This window comes from Callithrix jacchus, chromosome 12, assembly GCF_049354715.1.
Source record: "Callithrix jacchus isolate 240 chromosome 12, calJac240_pri, whole genome shotgun sequence".
Lineage (NCBI taxonomy): Eukaryota > Metazoa > Chordata > Mammalia > Primates > Cebidae > Callithrix > Callithrix jacchus.
The window spans coordinates 61,108,814-61,124,575 of record NC_133513.1 but is presented as its reverse complement, the minus strand read 5'-3'; the positions used below and the strand labels follow the sequence as shown (position 1 = coordinate 61,124,575).

Genomic DNA, 15,762 nt, shown 5'->3' with positions numbered 1-15,762 from the left:
AGTGCCTTGTTAAGGGAAGTGACGAGAGCTGGGTGGGCGCCGGGGACGGAACTATCTCTTCCTCTCTCTCCACGCGGTTAAGAAGACCGGTCGGCCTGGGCAATCTGTGCTGAAGATGCCCGGAAAACTCCGTAGTGACGCTGCTTTGGAGTCAGTCACCGCAGTGAAAAAAGTGGAGACACTGCGAAAGCAAACGGAGAAGGTGAAACGGAGGGACCTGGGGCAAGGAGGGACGTTGAGTGGAGCGGAGCCCTGGGGTACAGGAGAAGTGCCTGCGCTGGAATTGTGGGAGCGCGTGGAGGGGAATAGCGAGTCTAGAGACTGGGCGTGGGTCTTAGCGGATGGTCGCCCAGGAGTGGTCCGCTCCTCGGGCAGTGGGCGCGTCGTCGGCCTGACTGAGCCAGGTTCGCCGCGCGCTGACCTCTTCTTCTGAGCTTTTAGGCATCCACATGTCCTAGGAACTCTGGTAGAGAGGCCCTATCCGAGCTCGAGAGAAGGCCGGTGTCCCACGTGGTCCCTGGCTACTGGGCGCGCCTCACACAGTGCGCAGAGTTTGACATTCAGTCAGGCTCCACGTTATTGACTAAGATTTAACTGCCGGCGTGAGCGTGAGCGAAAGGAATTACAAGTCAAGTCATAGTTGGAACTGGAGCTTTATAGCAAACTGGAGACATCATAACCTCATCTGTGCACGTGGGCGGCGTCTTTGTTGCCCCGGTTTTTTTGGGAAGGGGAGATGGAGGCTGAAGTGCGGTGTCGCGATCTCGGCTCACTGCCACCTCTGCCTCCCGGGTTCAAGCAATTCTGCTTCAGCCTCCGGAGTAGTTGGGATTACAGGCGCGAGCCATCACGCCCGGCTAATTTTTGTATTTTTAGTAGAGACGGGGTTTCTCCATTTGGTCAGGCTGGTCTCCAACTCCTGACCTTGTGATCCACCCGGCTCGGCCTCCCAAAGTGCCGGAATTACAGGCTTGAGCCACCGTGCCCGGCCTTTAGTGAGTTTTTAACTTTGGGAAGGGAAGTACAGTTTGTTTTCCGGTAAGCCGCCCTGAGAAGATGATTAGTTCAGTTCTTAATATTATATTGACTAGATTTCCCATGGAAATGTAAAGGCATATGTTGCAGTGCTAAGTGTACATTATTTTTTTATATAGGCCAGCAGTGTGCAGTAGTCTTAACCTTGACAGCCATTTGCTGCTTTGCTGTTGGCTTTCTAGTGATTTAACTTGTGACCGAGTCTCTGTTCTGAGATAAAGTCAATGAGAACAGATTGTCCTTGAACTATTGTACACTACTTAGAATTAACTTTCCTTGTTGGTTTCTCTGTCTTTTGATGTGGAGCTCTTACAACAGCAATATTTTAGAATTGTAGGAAGCTGCAGCAGATTTGTACTCGGGTGCAAGAAGGTAGTGGTTTACGCTGCATCAGTCATTGTGTTCAATTTGGCATACTCAAATCCAGAGGTACATGACCAAACTCTGTTACATTCCAAAAGAGACCACCAGCATGGGAAAACTCAGTCTTATTTGGTGAAACCAAGGGATGAAAAAGAATGAAATTTTGGAAGGAGACTAGCTTGTTTTTCATTGGCAAGGAGATTATTCTTAATCTTTGATTGGAGAACAGACCAGGCCTGACGTTTCCGGGAAGCAGATTTCAGTGTAATATGTACTTCCAAGATTGTTCTGGAGCTCTGCCAGAACAGGCTTCTAAGGAGGCTGCAACACCTGTCTAATTGTTTTCAGTAGTTTGAAAAGGTGTAGAGACTCAGAAAGTTCAAATAGGAGCCATAGTCATCTATCTTACTTGGTTCCGAGATGTCACTCCTTCCATATTCTTGTAACTTATTTATTTTATTTTAAATTAAGTACATCTTTTTTACACAGGGGTGATAGACTGTGAGTTTTTATAGCTTTTTGGTTCATAAAGTATCTCTTATTTTTTGTAGAGACAGAGTTCCACTCTGTCGCCCAAGCTAGAGTGCAGTGGCATGATTATGGGTAACTGCAGCCTTGAATTCCTGGGCTCAAGCAATTCTCCCAACCCAGCCTCCAAAGTAGCTAGTAGTGTAGGTGTGTGCCACTATGCCTGGCTAATTTTTAAATTTTTTATAGAGACTGGGTCTCTATATTGCCCATTCTTGTCTGGGACTTCTGGCCTCAAGCAATCCTCCTGCCATGGCCTCCCAAAGTGCTGTGATTACAGGCATGAACCACTGCACCTGGCCCTAAACTGCCTTTATATAAATTCATTTGCTCTTGTGAGATAGGCAAAGTGCAGAATTCCTGTTTTGGAGTTAGAGACTGCGGTGAGCTATGATCACACCTCTACCACAGCCTGTGAAAAAGTGAACTTGGCCAGGTGCGGTGGCTCACGCCTATAATCCCAGCACTTTGGGAGGCCGAGACGGGTGGATCACGAGGTCAAGAGATCGAGACCATCCTGCTCAACAAGGTGAAACCCTGTCTCTATTAAAAATACAAAAATTAGCTGGGCATGGTGGTGTGCGCCTGTAGTCCCAGCTACTCGGGAGGCTGAGGCAGGAGAATTGCTTGAACCCAGAAGGCGGAGGTTGCGGTGAGCCGAGATCGTGCCATTGCACTCCAGTCTGGGTAACAACAGTGAAACTCCATCTCAAAAAAAAAAAAAAAAAAAAGAAAAAGTGAACTTGTCTCTTAAAAACGAAAAAATCCCTGTTGTTTTACCTGGGATTTTAGCAGGAAGAAAGAAAAGAAACCTGTTTAACACATCATCAATCTGTAGACATACATGACCTTATTCTATTGGGATTGAATTTGGACTTTCTGTATTGAGTTTGGAGCCTGTTGGAGTATACCATGAATTTATCCAAATCCCTTATGAAAAGCTGGGTGCAGTGGCTCACGCCTGTAATCCCTGCACTTTGGGAGGCTGTGGCGGGCGGATCATCTGAGGTTGGGAGTTGGAGACCAGCCTGACCAACATGGAGAAACCCTGTCTCTACTAAAAATACAAAATTAGCTGGGCATGGTGGCACATTGCCTGTAATCCCAGCTACTTGGGAGGCTGAGCAGGAGCCTACTTTGTAGGCTGAACCTGCAAAGCGGAGGTTGTAGTGAGCTGAGATTGCACCATTGCACTCCACCCTGGGCAACAAGAGCAAAACTTCGTTTCAAAAAAAATAAAAGAAAGTCTGGTTTATAGGCCAAGCACCAATCGCAGTGGCTCATGTAATCCTAGCAGTTTGGGAGACTGAGGTGGGTGGATTGCCTGAGCTCAGGAGTTTGAGACCAGCCTGGGCAACATGGCAAAACTCTGCCTCTACTAAAAATACAAAAATTAGCTGGATGTGATGGTCCACACTTGAGAGACTGAGGCAGGAGAATCGCTTGAAACCGGGAGGTGGAGGTTTCAATGAGCTGAGGTTGCGCCACTTCACTCCAGCCTGCGCGACAGAGTGAGGCTGTCTCAAAGCAAAAAGGAAAATCTCTCTTAAAACTGTTTGACCCACGTAAGTTGAATTACTAAGGGGCACCCTTCATTTTCCAAGATAGTGAAACTATTGATACATATCTGTCTCTATAGTTAAGAAGTAATACTAGGAAAAAGCTTACTGTTTTTTACGTTATCACACGTGAAAGTACAAATGTCAAAATGCCCCAAAATTGTATTTTTCAAAGTTGAAAATGATCTTGAAATAATCCAGAATTGATAAATCATGCAAATGTATAAATGTCTTATTCGTGTTTTTATTTTCCTTATGAATTTTTTTAGAAAGAGAAAAAAGAGAAGCCAAAATCTAATAAGATTGAAGAGATAGCAGAGGAGGAAGAAACTATTTCCCCCAAAGCTAAAAAAGTTAAAAAGAAAGCAGAGCCTTCTGAAGTTGACATGAATTCTTCTAAATCCAACAAGGCAAAAAAGAAAGAGGAACCATCTCAAGATGACATTTCTCCTAAAACAAAAAGTTTGAGAAAGAAAAAGGAGCCCATTGAAAAGAAAGCTGTTTCTTCTAAAACCAAAAAAGTGATAAAAAATGAGGAGCCCTCTGAGGAAGAAATAGATGCTCCTAAGCCCAAGAAGATGAAGAAAGAAAAGGAAATGAATGGAGAAACTGGAGAGAAAAGCCCCAAACTGAAGAATGGATTTCCTCGTTCTGAACCTGACTGTAACCCCAATGAAGCTGCCAGTGAAGAAAGTAACAGTGAGATGGAACAGGTAAATTTGGACTTCATCAGTAGAAGATATCTTTCATTGTTGTTTCAGATAAATAAGTAGGTAACTGCTCTGTGTACTGTTTAATAGTAGGAGAAAATGTGATGTTTTAGCACTTCGTGGGTTAGGGGTACCTTAGGCTGAGTGAGACTTCATCTTAAAAATTAGCATAGGACTGGGCATGGTGGCTCACTCCTGTAATCCCAACACTTCAGGAGGCTGAGGTGGGTGGGTCAGCTGAGGTCCAGAGTTTGAGACCAGCCTGGCCAACCGTGGTGAAACACCATCCCTATTGAAAATATAAAAATTAGCCAGGAGTGGTGGTGCATGCCCATGATCCGAGCTAAGACAGAATATTCTTTTTTTTTTGGAGATGGAGGACATGTCGGAGTGCAGTGGTGTGATCTCAGCTCATTGCAACCTCTGCTTCTGGGTTCAAGCAATTCTACCTCAGCTTCCCCAGTAGCTCGGATTGCAGGCATGTGCCAACATGCCTGGGTAATTTTTTATATTTTTCGTAGAGGGGGTTTCACTATGTTGACCAGGCTGGTCTCGAACTCCTAACCTCAGATGCTCTGCGCACCTTGGCGTTTCAGTGTGCTGGGACCACAGGTGTGAGCCATTGTGCCCAGTGGAGTCTGTCTTAAAAAAAAAAAAAATAGTGTCAGAATACCTCCTTTTCTTTTTTTTTCTTAATTGCATTTTAGGTTTTGGGGTACATGTGCAATACCTCCTTTTCAAATAAGCAGATAGTCTTTAAGCTTAGGGAGAGTCTTGGTCTGCTTATTTGCAAGTTAGTCATCAACAGAAGAGATACAGTTGTGCAAATGGTCCCTAGTTTCCCTTTGAGGTGTTTAACCAAATAAATAATAAATAATAATTAATTGAAATCCCTGAAAAGGTTGATTACAGAAGTCTTTTTTGTTAGGCCATTAATCGTCCTGGAGTTGAACAGGATGATAAAATGTCTGTCCAGAACCTAATTCTATTGCCTTTCAGAAACTCAGTCATGAAAGAAAAATACTAGTTGTATTTAAAAAAAATTTTTTTTAGACATGGGATCTTGCTATGTGGCCCAGGCTGGTCTAAAACTTCTGGCCTCAAGTGATAATCTCACCTCACCTAACCTCCTGAGTAGCTGGGATTACAGGCACAAGCCAACACACCCAGCTGAAAAATACTAATTCTAACAAATTTTGCTATAGATCATGGTCAACATTTGTAATTTTTTTCCTGATTATAAAAAATATGTGATCCAGAGAAAATAGAAAGTGTAGACATTTTGCAAAAAGAAATGCTTCCTGGAATTTCATCATTCAGTAAATATTAATACCTATACTTTCCAAGTACAGAATTAATCTTGTTAATTTTTGGTGTTTCCTTTTAGTACTTTTAATATATGCATCTATTATTTTTAATTACATTAGGATTTTACCATGCAATCTTGTATTCTGACTTTTCTGTTTCTAAGCATTTTCCTCTTTAAGTATGTTTCATGGTTACATTATCCTTCCTATAATGTCTTGAAATCTACTTACGACTTTTATTGAGCATTCAGATTTCTTACTATCAAATAATGCCAAAGTGACTGCTACCTCATAAATGTTTGCTCGTTTTCTGTGGGTGTACATACAAGAGATGCTGCTTTGGAAGAGAGCTAATGACATTTTCAACAGTATAGTGTTGGTTATGGTTATGGAGTAGCTCTTAGTTGAGACTGAATCTGCTTTTACTAGTCACGCATAATATACCCAGTATATATTTGCCTCAGATTTTTCTTTTGTTAAGGTTTTATAGATTAAGACAATGTTTCCTTTTCAGATTTTGATTTACCTGTTAAGGCTTTTGTGCCTTTTGGCTGATTTTTAAACTGATGTGTTTAGAATTGCTTTAGGATATCTTGTTTTGTTCCTTTCTCAGAAGATTCTCTGTATTAATTTGTGTAAGTAATTATTTATTTCTTTCTGTGGCCCTTAACTTGATAGGAAATACCTGTGGAACAAAAAGAAGGTGCTTTCTCTAATTTTCCCATATCTGAAGAAACTATTAAGCTTCTCAAAGGTAATATTCTTGGAAATATTGTATGATGTTAGAACTCTTTTTTTTTTTTTTTTTTTTTTTTTTTATGAGATGGAGTCTTGCTCTGTTGCCAGGCTGGACTGCTACCTCCACCCTCCGGGTTCAAGTGATTCTCTTGCCTCAGCCTTCCTAGTAGCTGGGACTATAGGTGCACCACCACGCCCAGCTAATTTTTTTTTTTTGAGATAGAGTCTTGCCCTGTCACGCAGGCTGGAGTGCAGTGGCGCAATCTTGGCTCACTGTGACCTCTGCCTCCCCAGTGTAAGCGATCCTCCCGCCTCAGCCTCTCAAGTAGCTGGGACTACAAGCACCTGCCACCACGGCTGGCTAATTTTTTGTATTTTTAGTAGAGACAGGGTTTCACCATGTCAATAACCAGGATGGTCTCCATTTCCTAACCTTGTGATCTGCCCACCTCAGCCTCCCAAAGTGCTGGGATTACAGGCATGAGGCACTATGCCTGGCCTAATTTTTGTATATTTAGTAGAGACGGGGTTTCACCATATTGGCCAGGATGGTCTTGATCTCTTGACCTCATGATCTGCTCGTCTCAGCCTCCCAAAGTGCTGAGATTACAGGTGTGAGTCACTTCACCCGGCCAAATGTATTATTTTAACAGGAAGCACTCGAACCCGGGATGTATTCTTATTGTAGGGTGATATATGCAATCATATAATGAAGTATGCCTATATATTCAGTATAGTACTATAGTAGTGATGGTCCTTCATGCCTCTTAAATAAGTGGTTAAAACTGCTTCAGGCCCTCTGTGGTGGCTCACACCTGTAATTGATTGAGGCCAGGAATTTAAGATCAGCCTGGGCAACATAGCAAGAACCTGTCCCTACAAAAAGTTTAAAAATTAGCCAGGCACATGGTGACACACATCTATAGTCTTAGCTACTCCAGAGGCTGAGGAAGGAATATCATTTGAGCCTGGGAGTTCACGGCTGTAGTGAATTGTGGTCACACCACTGCACACCACACACCAGCCTAGGTGACAGAATGAAACCGTTTAAAAAAAAAGTACTTAATACAGTATGTATTCAGAAGTATAATGACTAATGGTGCTGGTGAAATTAAGCAATCAGGTGATGCCATGTTAATGTTTTGTTTATGTCTTTCACTTCTGATGCATCTCTAGGTTAATGATGCCAGCCTGACCCAGGATTCAATTAATAATCTGCTTCTGAACTAGTTGACTAGTCACAGTTGCTCAAGTAGGTGCTTCCTAAATTAGGAGCAGCACAGTCGGATTGCAAAGCACCAGATTTTCAGGCTTATGGATGAGACTTAAAATATTTACTATAATTGGGTTCTTTAAATTTTGTTAATATTTTTCAGTCAAGCAAATTCCTTACTATCAATATTTTTGAGCCAGGTATGATGGCTTGCACCTGTAATCCCAGCTGTCCATCAGGCTGAGGCAGGAGGATTACTTGAGCCCAGGAGTTTAAGGCTGCAAGTGAGTTGTGATCACACCACTGTACTCCAGCCTGGGTCTTAAAATATGTATTTTTGAGCCTAACTTTGTAGCTGTTGGCCAGAAGGTAGAATTCCTTAATTCTGCAGGACCAGAAGCATGAGTAGTATACTTCAGTATGTGAGTATGGCTAATATTTTAAGAATTGCAGTGTGAGATAACACAGTTAATTTGTTCACAGGCCGAGGAGTGACCTTCCTATTTCCTATACAAGCAAAGACATTCCATCATGTTTACAACGGGAAGGACTTAATTGCACAGGCGCGGACAGGAACTGGGAAGACATTCTCCTTTGCTATCCCTTTGATTGAGAAACTTCTTGGGGACCTGCAAGACAGGAAGAGAGGCCGTCCCCCTCAGGTAACTGTCTTAAATATAAGGGCTCTCAATCAGCACAGGAAAAAAATACTGCTTAGGCATTGATTGCATACCCTACTATTTTTTATTGAGTTCTTATTGTCACCCGTTGTGTTTACTGTGGATCTTTATGTGAAAGTAATCCAGGATAATTCCTTTATGTTTAATAATTAAGATATACAGATCATTCTCTGTATATTTGAATATTTTAAACTTCCCCATGGTTTTGATCATCTCTATTATTATTAATGCTCATCATATTTCCTTCAAACCATTAGGTGTCCCTGGGACTCATAGCTTTGGTCAAGTGTCTGACCATTTTTGCCTAGATGGAGAAAGCATTTTTAGTAGAAAAGCATGAATGGAAGGCAGGGCAAGTCAGAGAGATGAAAAGGCCAAGCCCCCATATTAGGGTGAGTTCATCAGGCTCATTTCTAGAGAACTTGACATTTGACAAACTTTAACCTCTCTGAAATGACTGCGAATGCCCATGTTGTCACTTTGGCTGTAGATTCTTGCAGTTGTCTTTCTGGCCTAACCTCACTTGTTCACTGGTCTTCCAGTGTCCATGCTCCCCCTTCATTAATTTGTTTATTGTGGTGTCCCTAACATCCAGAATAGTGCTTGGCAAATAGTAGGTAGTCATTAAATATTTTTTAGATGAATGTATTAGGTGTTCTTGAATCATATTTGTTTCATGCCATTTATTACCCTATTTTGAGGACCTCCTATAGCTGTTTTTCTTTTTCTTTCTTTCTTTCTTTTTTTTTTTTTTTTTTTTTTTTTTTTTTTGAGAAAGAGTCTCACGCTGTCACCCAGGCTGGAGTGCAGTGGAGCAGTCTCCATTGACTGTAACCTCCGCCTCCCAGGTTCAAGTGATTCTCCTGCCTCAGCCTCCCAAATAGCTGGGATTACATGTGTGCACCACCTTGCCCAGCTAATTTTTGTACTTTTAGTAAAGATGGGGTTTCACCATCTTGGCCAGGATGGTCTTGAACTCCTGACCTGAAGTGAGCCGCCCACCTTGTCCTCCCAAAGTGCTCGGATTGTAGGCATGAGCCACTGTACCTGGCCAGCAGTTTCATATTATATATCCTATTAGATCATACTCATACTACTCTAGGATTCAAAGCCCCTTACATTGTTGGCTCCACCTTACTTGCCTGAGTTTGTTCTGCTTCAGATTCTCTCTACTGTAACGGTTAAAACTATAGGTTTTGGAGCCCAATTGCTTGAAGGCTCTGCTCCTTCTTAGCCTTTGGGATTTAGTCTATTTATTTATCCTCTAATGCCTAGCTCAAAAGATTGTGAGAATTAAAGCAGAATAATACGTACAAAAAATTTAGTAGAGCCTAAGCTCTATTAGACTAAAGTATTAGCTAGTGTTATCGTCATCATCAGTGTTACCCCTTGTTCAAGTCATTCTTTTCCTACAATGCTATTCTTTAAGGACTAGATTAAGAAATACTACACAGTAATTTGAATTCAAGTATTTTTCTTTATCAGGTACTGGTTCTTGCACCTACAAGAGAGTTGGCAAATCAAGTAAGCAAAGACTTCAGTGACATCACAAAAAAGCTGTCAGTGGCTTGTTTTTATGGTGGAACTCCTTATGGAGGTCAATGTGAGTACATTCAAAATATGAGGAAAGGATAATGCCACCCATTGTTGGTTGCTCTGATTGGATTTCTTTTAACCTTGACATCTGGCTTCTTTACATGAGATAATCGTTTATGGGGATTTTCTTTTGCCATTGTCTCAATGTGGTCAAGAATATCATCCTATATGATAATAGGCAAATCCTGTATGTGGTTCCTAGGACTTCTATCTATTTATATTTATCTAGGGGCTACAAAGGTAACTTAATTAAACCCAAAAACACAGTTCATTTGGGCTCTAGGAAATAGGAAGTTAGAATTCAAGGTTACTCTTATCTGTCAGGACCTTGGGTCTGTCCGTCTTTCTGCATGGTTGCTTCTTTCTTGTAGTAGGCAAACTTTTTGTCCTTGGAGCTCAAGGGCCATATGTTACAGTCTCTGCTCTTATATTTCATTATTTCCCAGTTCAAGACCTTGGAGCTTTATTATGTACAGCAGATGTATAAATTAGGAAGGAATTTAGGGAATTAAGAAATATAATAGTTTTAGTACACAGTCTTATGATGATTTCTTTCCAGCTTTGGCAGAATGAACATAGGGTTTGGCACCAAAAGGCTTGAATCTAGACTCTGCTCACAGAGTAGTTACTGTGTTCAGTAGCTTAATTTTTTTCTGTGCTTTAGTTTCCTAACCTATAGAAAAAGATTACTGAACCCACCCTGCAGGGATGTTGTGAGGATTGTGTTGGATAATGTATGTAAAGTGCCTAGTATTATTTGTAGACTGGTGACAGTCTATGAATAATATTAGACACTTTACATACATTGTATTGAGTCTGTAGCAGCTCAGTACAAAGCCAAATTATTGTTACCATCCCATCCCAGTTGTATTTCATTTTTCCAAATGTCTTTGGAATATTTTCCTTTTCATTATGTCTCATCCTCTCTACACCTGTTTACTTTATAGAAAGTTCCTATTTCTGTAAGATTTTTTTTTTTTTTTGAGACAGAGTTTCTCTCTTGTTACCCAGGCTGGAGTGCAATGGCGCGATCTTGGCTCACTGCAACCTCCGCCTCCTGGGTTCAGGCAATTCTCCTGCCTCAGCCTCCCGAGTAGCTGGGATTACAGGCACGCGCCACCATGCCCAGCTAATTTTTTGTATTTTCAGTAGAAACGGGGTTTCACCATGTTGACCAGGATGGTCTTGATCTCTTGACCTTGTGATCCACCCGCCTCGGCCTCCCAAAGTGCTGGGATTACAGGCTTGAGCCACCGCGCCCGGCTCTGTAAGATTCTTATTTGTACCAAGGAAGTAATTGCTGTTCTTTTTTTTTTTTTTTTTTTTTTTTTTGAGACAGAGTCTTGCTCTGTCACCCAGGCTGGAGTGCAGTGGTATGATCTTGGCTCACTGCAATCTCTGCATCCTGGGTTCAAGGGATTCTCCTGCCTCAGCCTCCTGAGTACCTGGGACTACAGGCACATGCCACCATGCCCGGCTAATTTTTGTATTTGTAGTAGAGATGGGGTTTCACCATATTGGCTAGGCTGATCTCGAACTCCTGACCTTGTGATCTGCCCACCTCAGCCTCCCAAAGTGGTGGGATTACAGGTGTGAACCACCTTGCTTGGCCGGAAGTAATTTCTTTCCTGGTACTATCATCCTCCAGTAGTGCATATTTCTTTTATGTTACTTTGTACACTAGACTATCACTTCTAATGTTTTTTCCACTAGGAGTGCCATAACTTTCATCATTATTACTTAGCATATTACTTTGTATTTCTGCATATTTAACAAATATTTTAAAATAACAGTACAGTTAACTGTCGTACCTCCAATCTGGTAAAGGGACTCACTAAAAACCCAGCAAATCTTGTCATTGTTTTTTATAGTTGAACGCATGAGGAATGGGATTGATATCTTGGTTGGGACACCAGGTCGTATCAAAGACCATATACAGAATGGCAAACTAGATCTCACCAAACTTAAGCATGTTGTCCTGGATGAAGTTGACCAGATGTTGGATATGGGATTTGCTGATCAAGTGGAAGAGATTTTAAGTGTGGCATACAAGAAAGGTAAACCACAAATTCAAGAAGCTGATAAAAAGGACCAAAGGAAGGGTGGTAACTAAATAGTTGTCTTCTTTTTTTTTGAGATGAAGTCTCACTCTCACCCCAGGTGGAGTGTGGTGGCGTGATCTCGGCTTACTGTAACCTCCACCTCCCAGGTTCAAGTGATTCTCCTGTCTCAGCATTGCTAGTAGCTGGGATTACAGGCACTCACCAATTTTTTTGTATTTTTAGTAGAGACAAGGTTTCACCATGTTGGCCAGGCTGGTCTTGAACTTCTGACCTCAACCCGCCTCAGCCTCCCGAAGTGCTGATATTACAGGCGTGAGCCATCGCTCCTGCCTCTTTCCCTCCCTCCCTCCCTCCCTCCCTCTCTTCCTTCCTTCCTTCCTTCCTTCCTTCCTTCCTTCCTTCCTTCCTTCCTTCGTTCTTTTTTAAAATTAATTAATTAATTATTTTTTTTGTTTTTTAAGGCGGAGTTTTGCTGTTGTTACCCAGACTGGAGTGCAATGGCATGATCTCAGCTCACCACAACCTCCGCCTTCTGGGTTCAAGCAGTTCTCCTGCCTCAGCCTCCTGAGTAGTTGGGACTACAGGCGCGCACCACCATGCCCAGCTAATTTTTTGTATTTTTGGTAGAGACAGGGTTTCACCTTGTTGACCAGGATGGTCTCGATCTCTTGACCTCGTGATCCACCCGCCTCGGCCTCCCAAAGTGCTGGGATTATAGGCATGAGCCACCATGCCCAGCTCTTTTTTTTTTTTTTTTTTTTTTTTTTTTTTGAGGCAGAATCTCACTCTGTTGCCCAGCCTGGAGTCTGGTGGCATAGTCTCGGCTCACTGTAACCTCTGTCTCCTGGGTTCAAGAGACTCTTGTACCTTGGCCACCTGAGTAGCTGGGATTACAGGCACCTGCCACCACAGGCTAATTTTGTATTTTTAGTAGAGATTGGGTTTTGCTATGTTGCCCAGGCTGGTCTCAAACTCCCGGCCACAAGTGATCCTCCTGGCTCACCCTTCCAAAGTGCTGGGATTATAGGCTTGAGCCACTACGCCTGGCCTAGTGACTAATTAGTTTTCTAAGAGAAGAATAAAGCCTTGGGAAATCGGAAGGGGCTTATTTTATCTAGAAACTTGGATTTTTTTTGTTTCTTCATGTAATTACTCCTAGAATAAAGCTGATGAGGAAAAGTCATGATTTATCAGATAACTACAATGGGAAAAACTTGGGAAAGTAAAAGAAGAAACATACCATCTTCTGTCAGTCTTGATGTGGTCTGCTTTTGGTGTATTCCTGACATTTTGCATTTTATTATGTGTATGTGTTGATTATATTCTGACTATATGTATAAAAATTCAGCAAAAATATTGTATGAATTGGTTGGCCATTATTTAATTCTACCATCTGCCTGTTTTGATTTTTATTCAATTTAAATAATTCTGTTTAGTCACTTTTATGCAGATAGCTTCTCACCACAATATCAGGCATTGGTATTGGTTCTTTTGTTTTTTTTGAGACAGCGTCTTATTCTGTCACCCAGGCTTGAGTACAATGGTGGGATCTTGGCTCATTGCAACCTTTGCTTCCCAGGTTCAAGCAATCCTCTGAATAGCTGGGACCAAAGGCAGTCTGCCACCATGCTGCCCAGGCTGGTCTTGAATTCCTGGGTTCAAGTGATCTCCCTCCCACCTTGGCTTCCCAAAGTGCTGGGATTACAGGTGTGAGCCACCACAGCTACCCTTTTTAAAATTTTTAAGATAGGCTCTTACCCTGTCACTTAGGCTGGAATACAGTGGCACCATCATAGCTCACTGCATCCCCAAACTCCTGAGCCTTAGCTTCCTGAGTAGTTGGGACTATAGGTGTGTGCCACCATGCCTAGCTAATGTTTTTATTATTCATAGAGACAGGGTTTCACTGTGTGTTGCCCAGGCTTGTCTTGATTCCTGGCCTCAAGTGATCCTCCTGCCTCTATCTCTGAAAGCATTGGAATTACAGGAATGGCCTGGAATTGGTTCTTTAGAATAGATTTCCAGAGTGGAATTACTGAGTTTAAAAGTGTAAATAGTACATGCTCCTCAGTATACGTTGTAAATTTGCTCTGCAAAAGGGTTCTACCACACTTCTATATGGAATGTTTGAGGATGTGATGGCACGTGTAGGTATAAACAAACAAACAAAAAATAGTAGCTGGACTCAATGATTAGACAAGAATTCTAAATTCATAAAATATTGAGAATAGAAATCTTAGAATAGATTTTGTTTGTAAATCAAAAGCCTAATGGTCAGAAAGCAAAATAGATTTAAAGTACTTATTTTAAGGATCTTTTACAGAAATTACCCAGCAGTATTCCTTTGCCTATTGGGAAACCTCTGTCTTCCAATTTTGTGTCCTCTGTGCCTGACTTGGCCTCAGGTGCTGATGAAGACAGACGGTGGAGGTACTAGGTTAGGTAGAATACTATGTAGGCTTGTTTGGATTATTCATACTGACTTTTTTCTCCCCTCCTCAAAGATTCTGAAGACAATCCCCAAACATTGCTTTTTTCTGCAACTTGCCCTCATTGGGTATTTAATGTTGCCAAGAAATACATGAAATCTACATATGAACAGGTGGACCTGATTGGTAAAAAGACTCAGAAAACAGCAATAACCGTGGAGGTAAATTATTTACTTAGTTGCCAGAATATAAAATTGTAGATATTTTTTTCTTGTCTGATAGTAGTAAGACTGGCAAATAGTCTTTTCCAGATAAATACTAAATCCATGTGAAATGCTAAGGAAAGATACTTCTATTTGAGCTGTATATGATACCTGTGTTTTTAAAATTTTATCATCTGGTGGCCTGATTTCATTTCAGAATCATATGGAACTTAAATCTATCGGAATTATGTAAACATAAAGAAATCACACTTAAAATTTAAACATTAGAGGGCAGCAGAGAAACCTAGTGCTTTGTGTTTAAGCTAAAAAGTGTTGAAGCTTAAAATTTCACCTTCAGTTCTGCTACTTAGATGAATTAATTTCACTGAGGAACAGACCTGTACATTAACCTACTACAAATTGCATTTTTAAGTAAATGAAAGGGCAAAACATCAGAAACTTTTTGGTTATTTGGTTTCCTGTAGAAAGCTAGGGAAGGCATTTCCTTTCCCACATTTTCCTGGTTATCAGAAAATAAAGAAGTTAGATGCTCTTTGGAGAAAGGGGAGAGGCATTGGGAGATGGACAGATCTTGTTACTTTATGCTTTAATGGCTTATTTAGGTTTTTTCTCTCAGCAGTGGTGGCTGCAGATAGCTCTTCATCAGGCTTGAGTAGTTGTTTCCCCAGAGCAAGACATTAGACCATTAGTGTTGTGTTCACTGATCATTGTGTTGTGATTTTAGTTTCCAGCCAAGCTTTACTAAATAGATTTAGTTTTTTTCTTCTTCTCATATAAGCATCTGGCTATTCAGTGCCACTGGACTCAGAGGGCAGCAGTTATTGGGGATGTCATCCGAGTATATAGTGGTCATCAAGGACGTACTATCATCTTTTGTGAAACCAAGAAAGAAGCCCAGGAGCTGTCCCAGAATTCGGCTATAAAGCAGGTTGGTCCTTCCGCTTATGCCAGCAAAGCTGGGGATATTAACAAATGTTCATTTTAGGCATACCAGTTCTTGGTCTGATTTTCATTCATTCAATGACTACCAGTTTATTTTAGTTAAGAAATGAGGCAGAGTTTCACTCTGTCACCCAGGCTGGAGTGCAGTGGTACAATCTGAGCTCACTGCAGCCTCTACCTCCTGGGTTCAAGTGATTCTCCCACCTCAGCCTCCCGAGTAGCTGGGATTACAGGTGGGCACCATCATGCCTGGTTAGTTTTTATATTTTTAGTAGATAAGGGGTTTCACTGTGTTGGCCAGACTAGTCTGAAACACTTGACCTCAAATGATCCACCTGTCTTGGCCTCCCAAATTGCTGGGATTGTAGGCATGAG

At 41.6% G+C, this 15,762-nt stretch overlaps 1 protein-coding gene across 1 annotated transcript in view; it reads left to right on the top strand.

Annotated features, from left to right (window-relative positions):
• Nucleotides 1-17: 17 nt before the first annotated feature.
• Nucleotides 18-15,762, top strand: part of DDX21 (DExD-box helicase 21) — a 29,929-nt gene continuing 14,184 nt past the window's right edge. Inside the window, exons 1-8 of the mRNA XM_035268143.3 lie at nucleotides 18-202; nucleotides 3,755-4,198; nucleotides 6,181-6,256; nucleotides 7,937-8,115; nucleotides 9,619-9,736; nucleotides 11,601-11,786; nucleotides 14,297-14,442; nucleotides 15,224-15,373. Coding sequence (XP_035124034.1) covers nucleotides 116-202; nucleotides 3,755-4,198; nucleotides 6,181-6,256; nucleotides 7,937-8,115; nucleotides 9,619-9,736; nucleotides 11,601-11,786; nucleotides 14,297-14,442; nucleotides 15,224-15,373 — 1,386 coding nt within the window. The 5' untranslated portion in view covers nucleotides 18-115. The remainder of the gene's footprint in view (nucleotides 203-3,754; nucleotides 4,199-6,180; nucleotides 6,257-7,936; nucleotides 8,116-9,618; nucleotides 9,737-11,600; nucleotides 11,787-14,296; nucleotides 14,443-15,223; nucleotides 15,374-15,762) is intronic.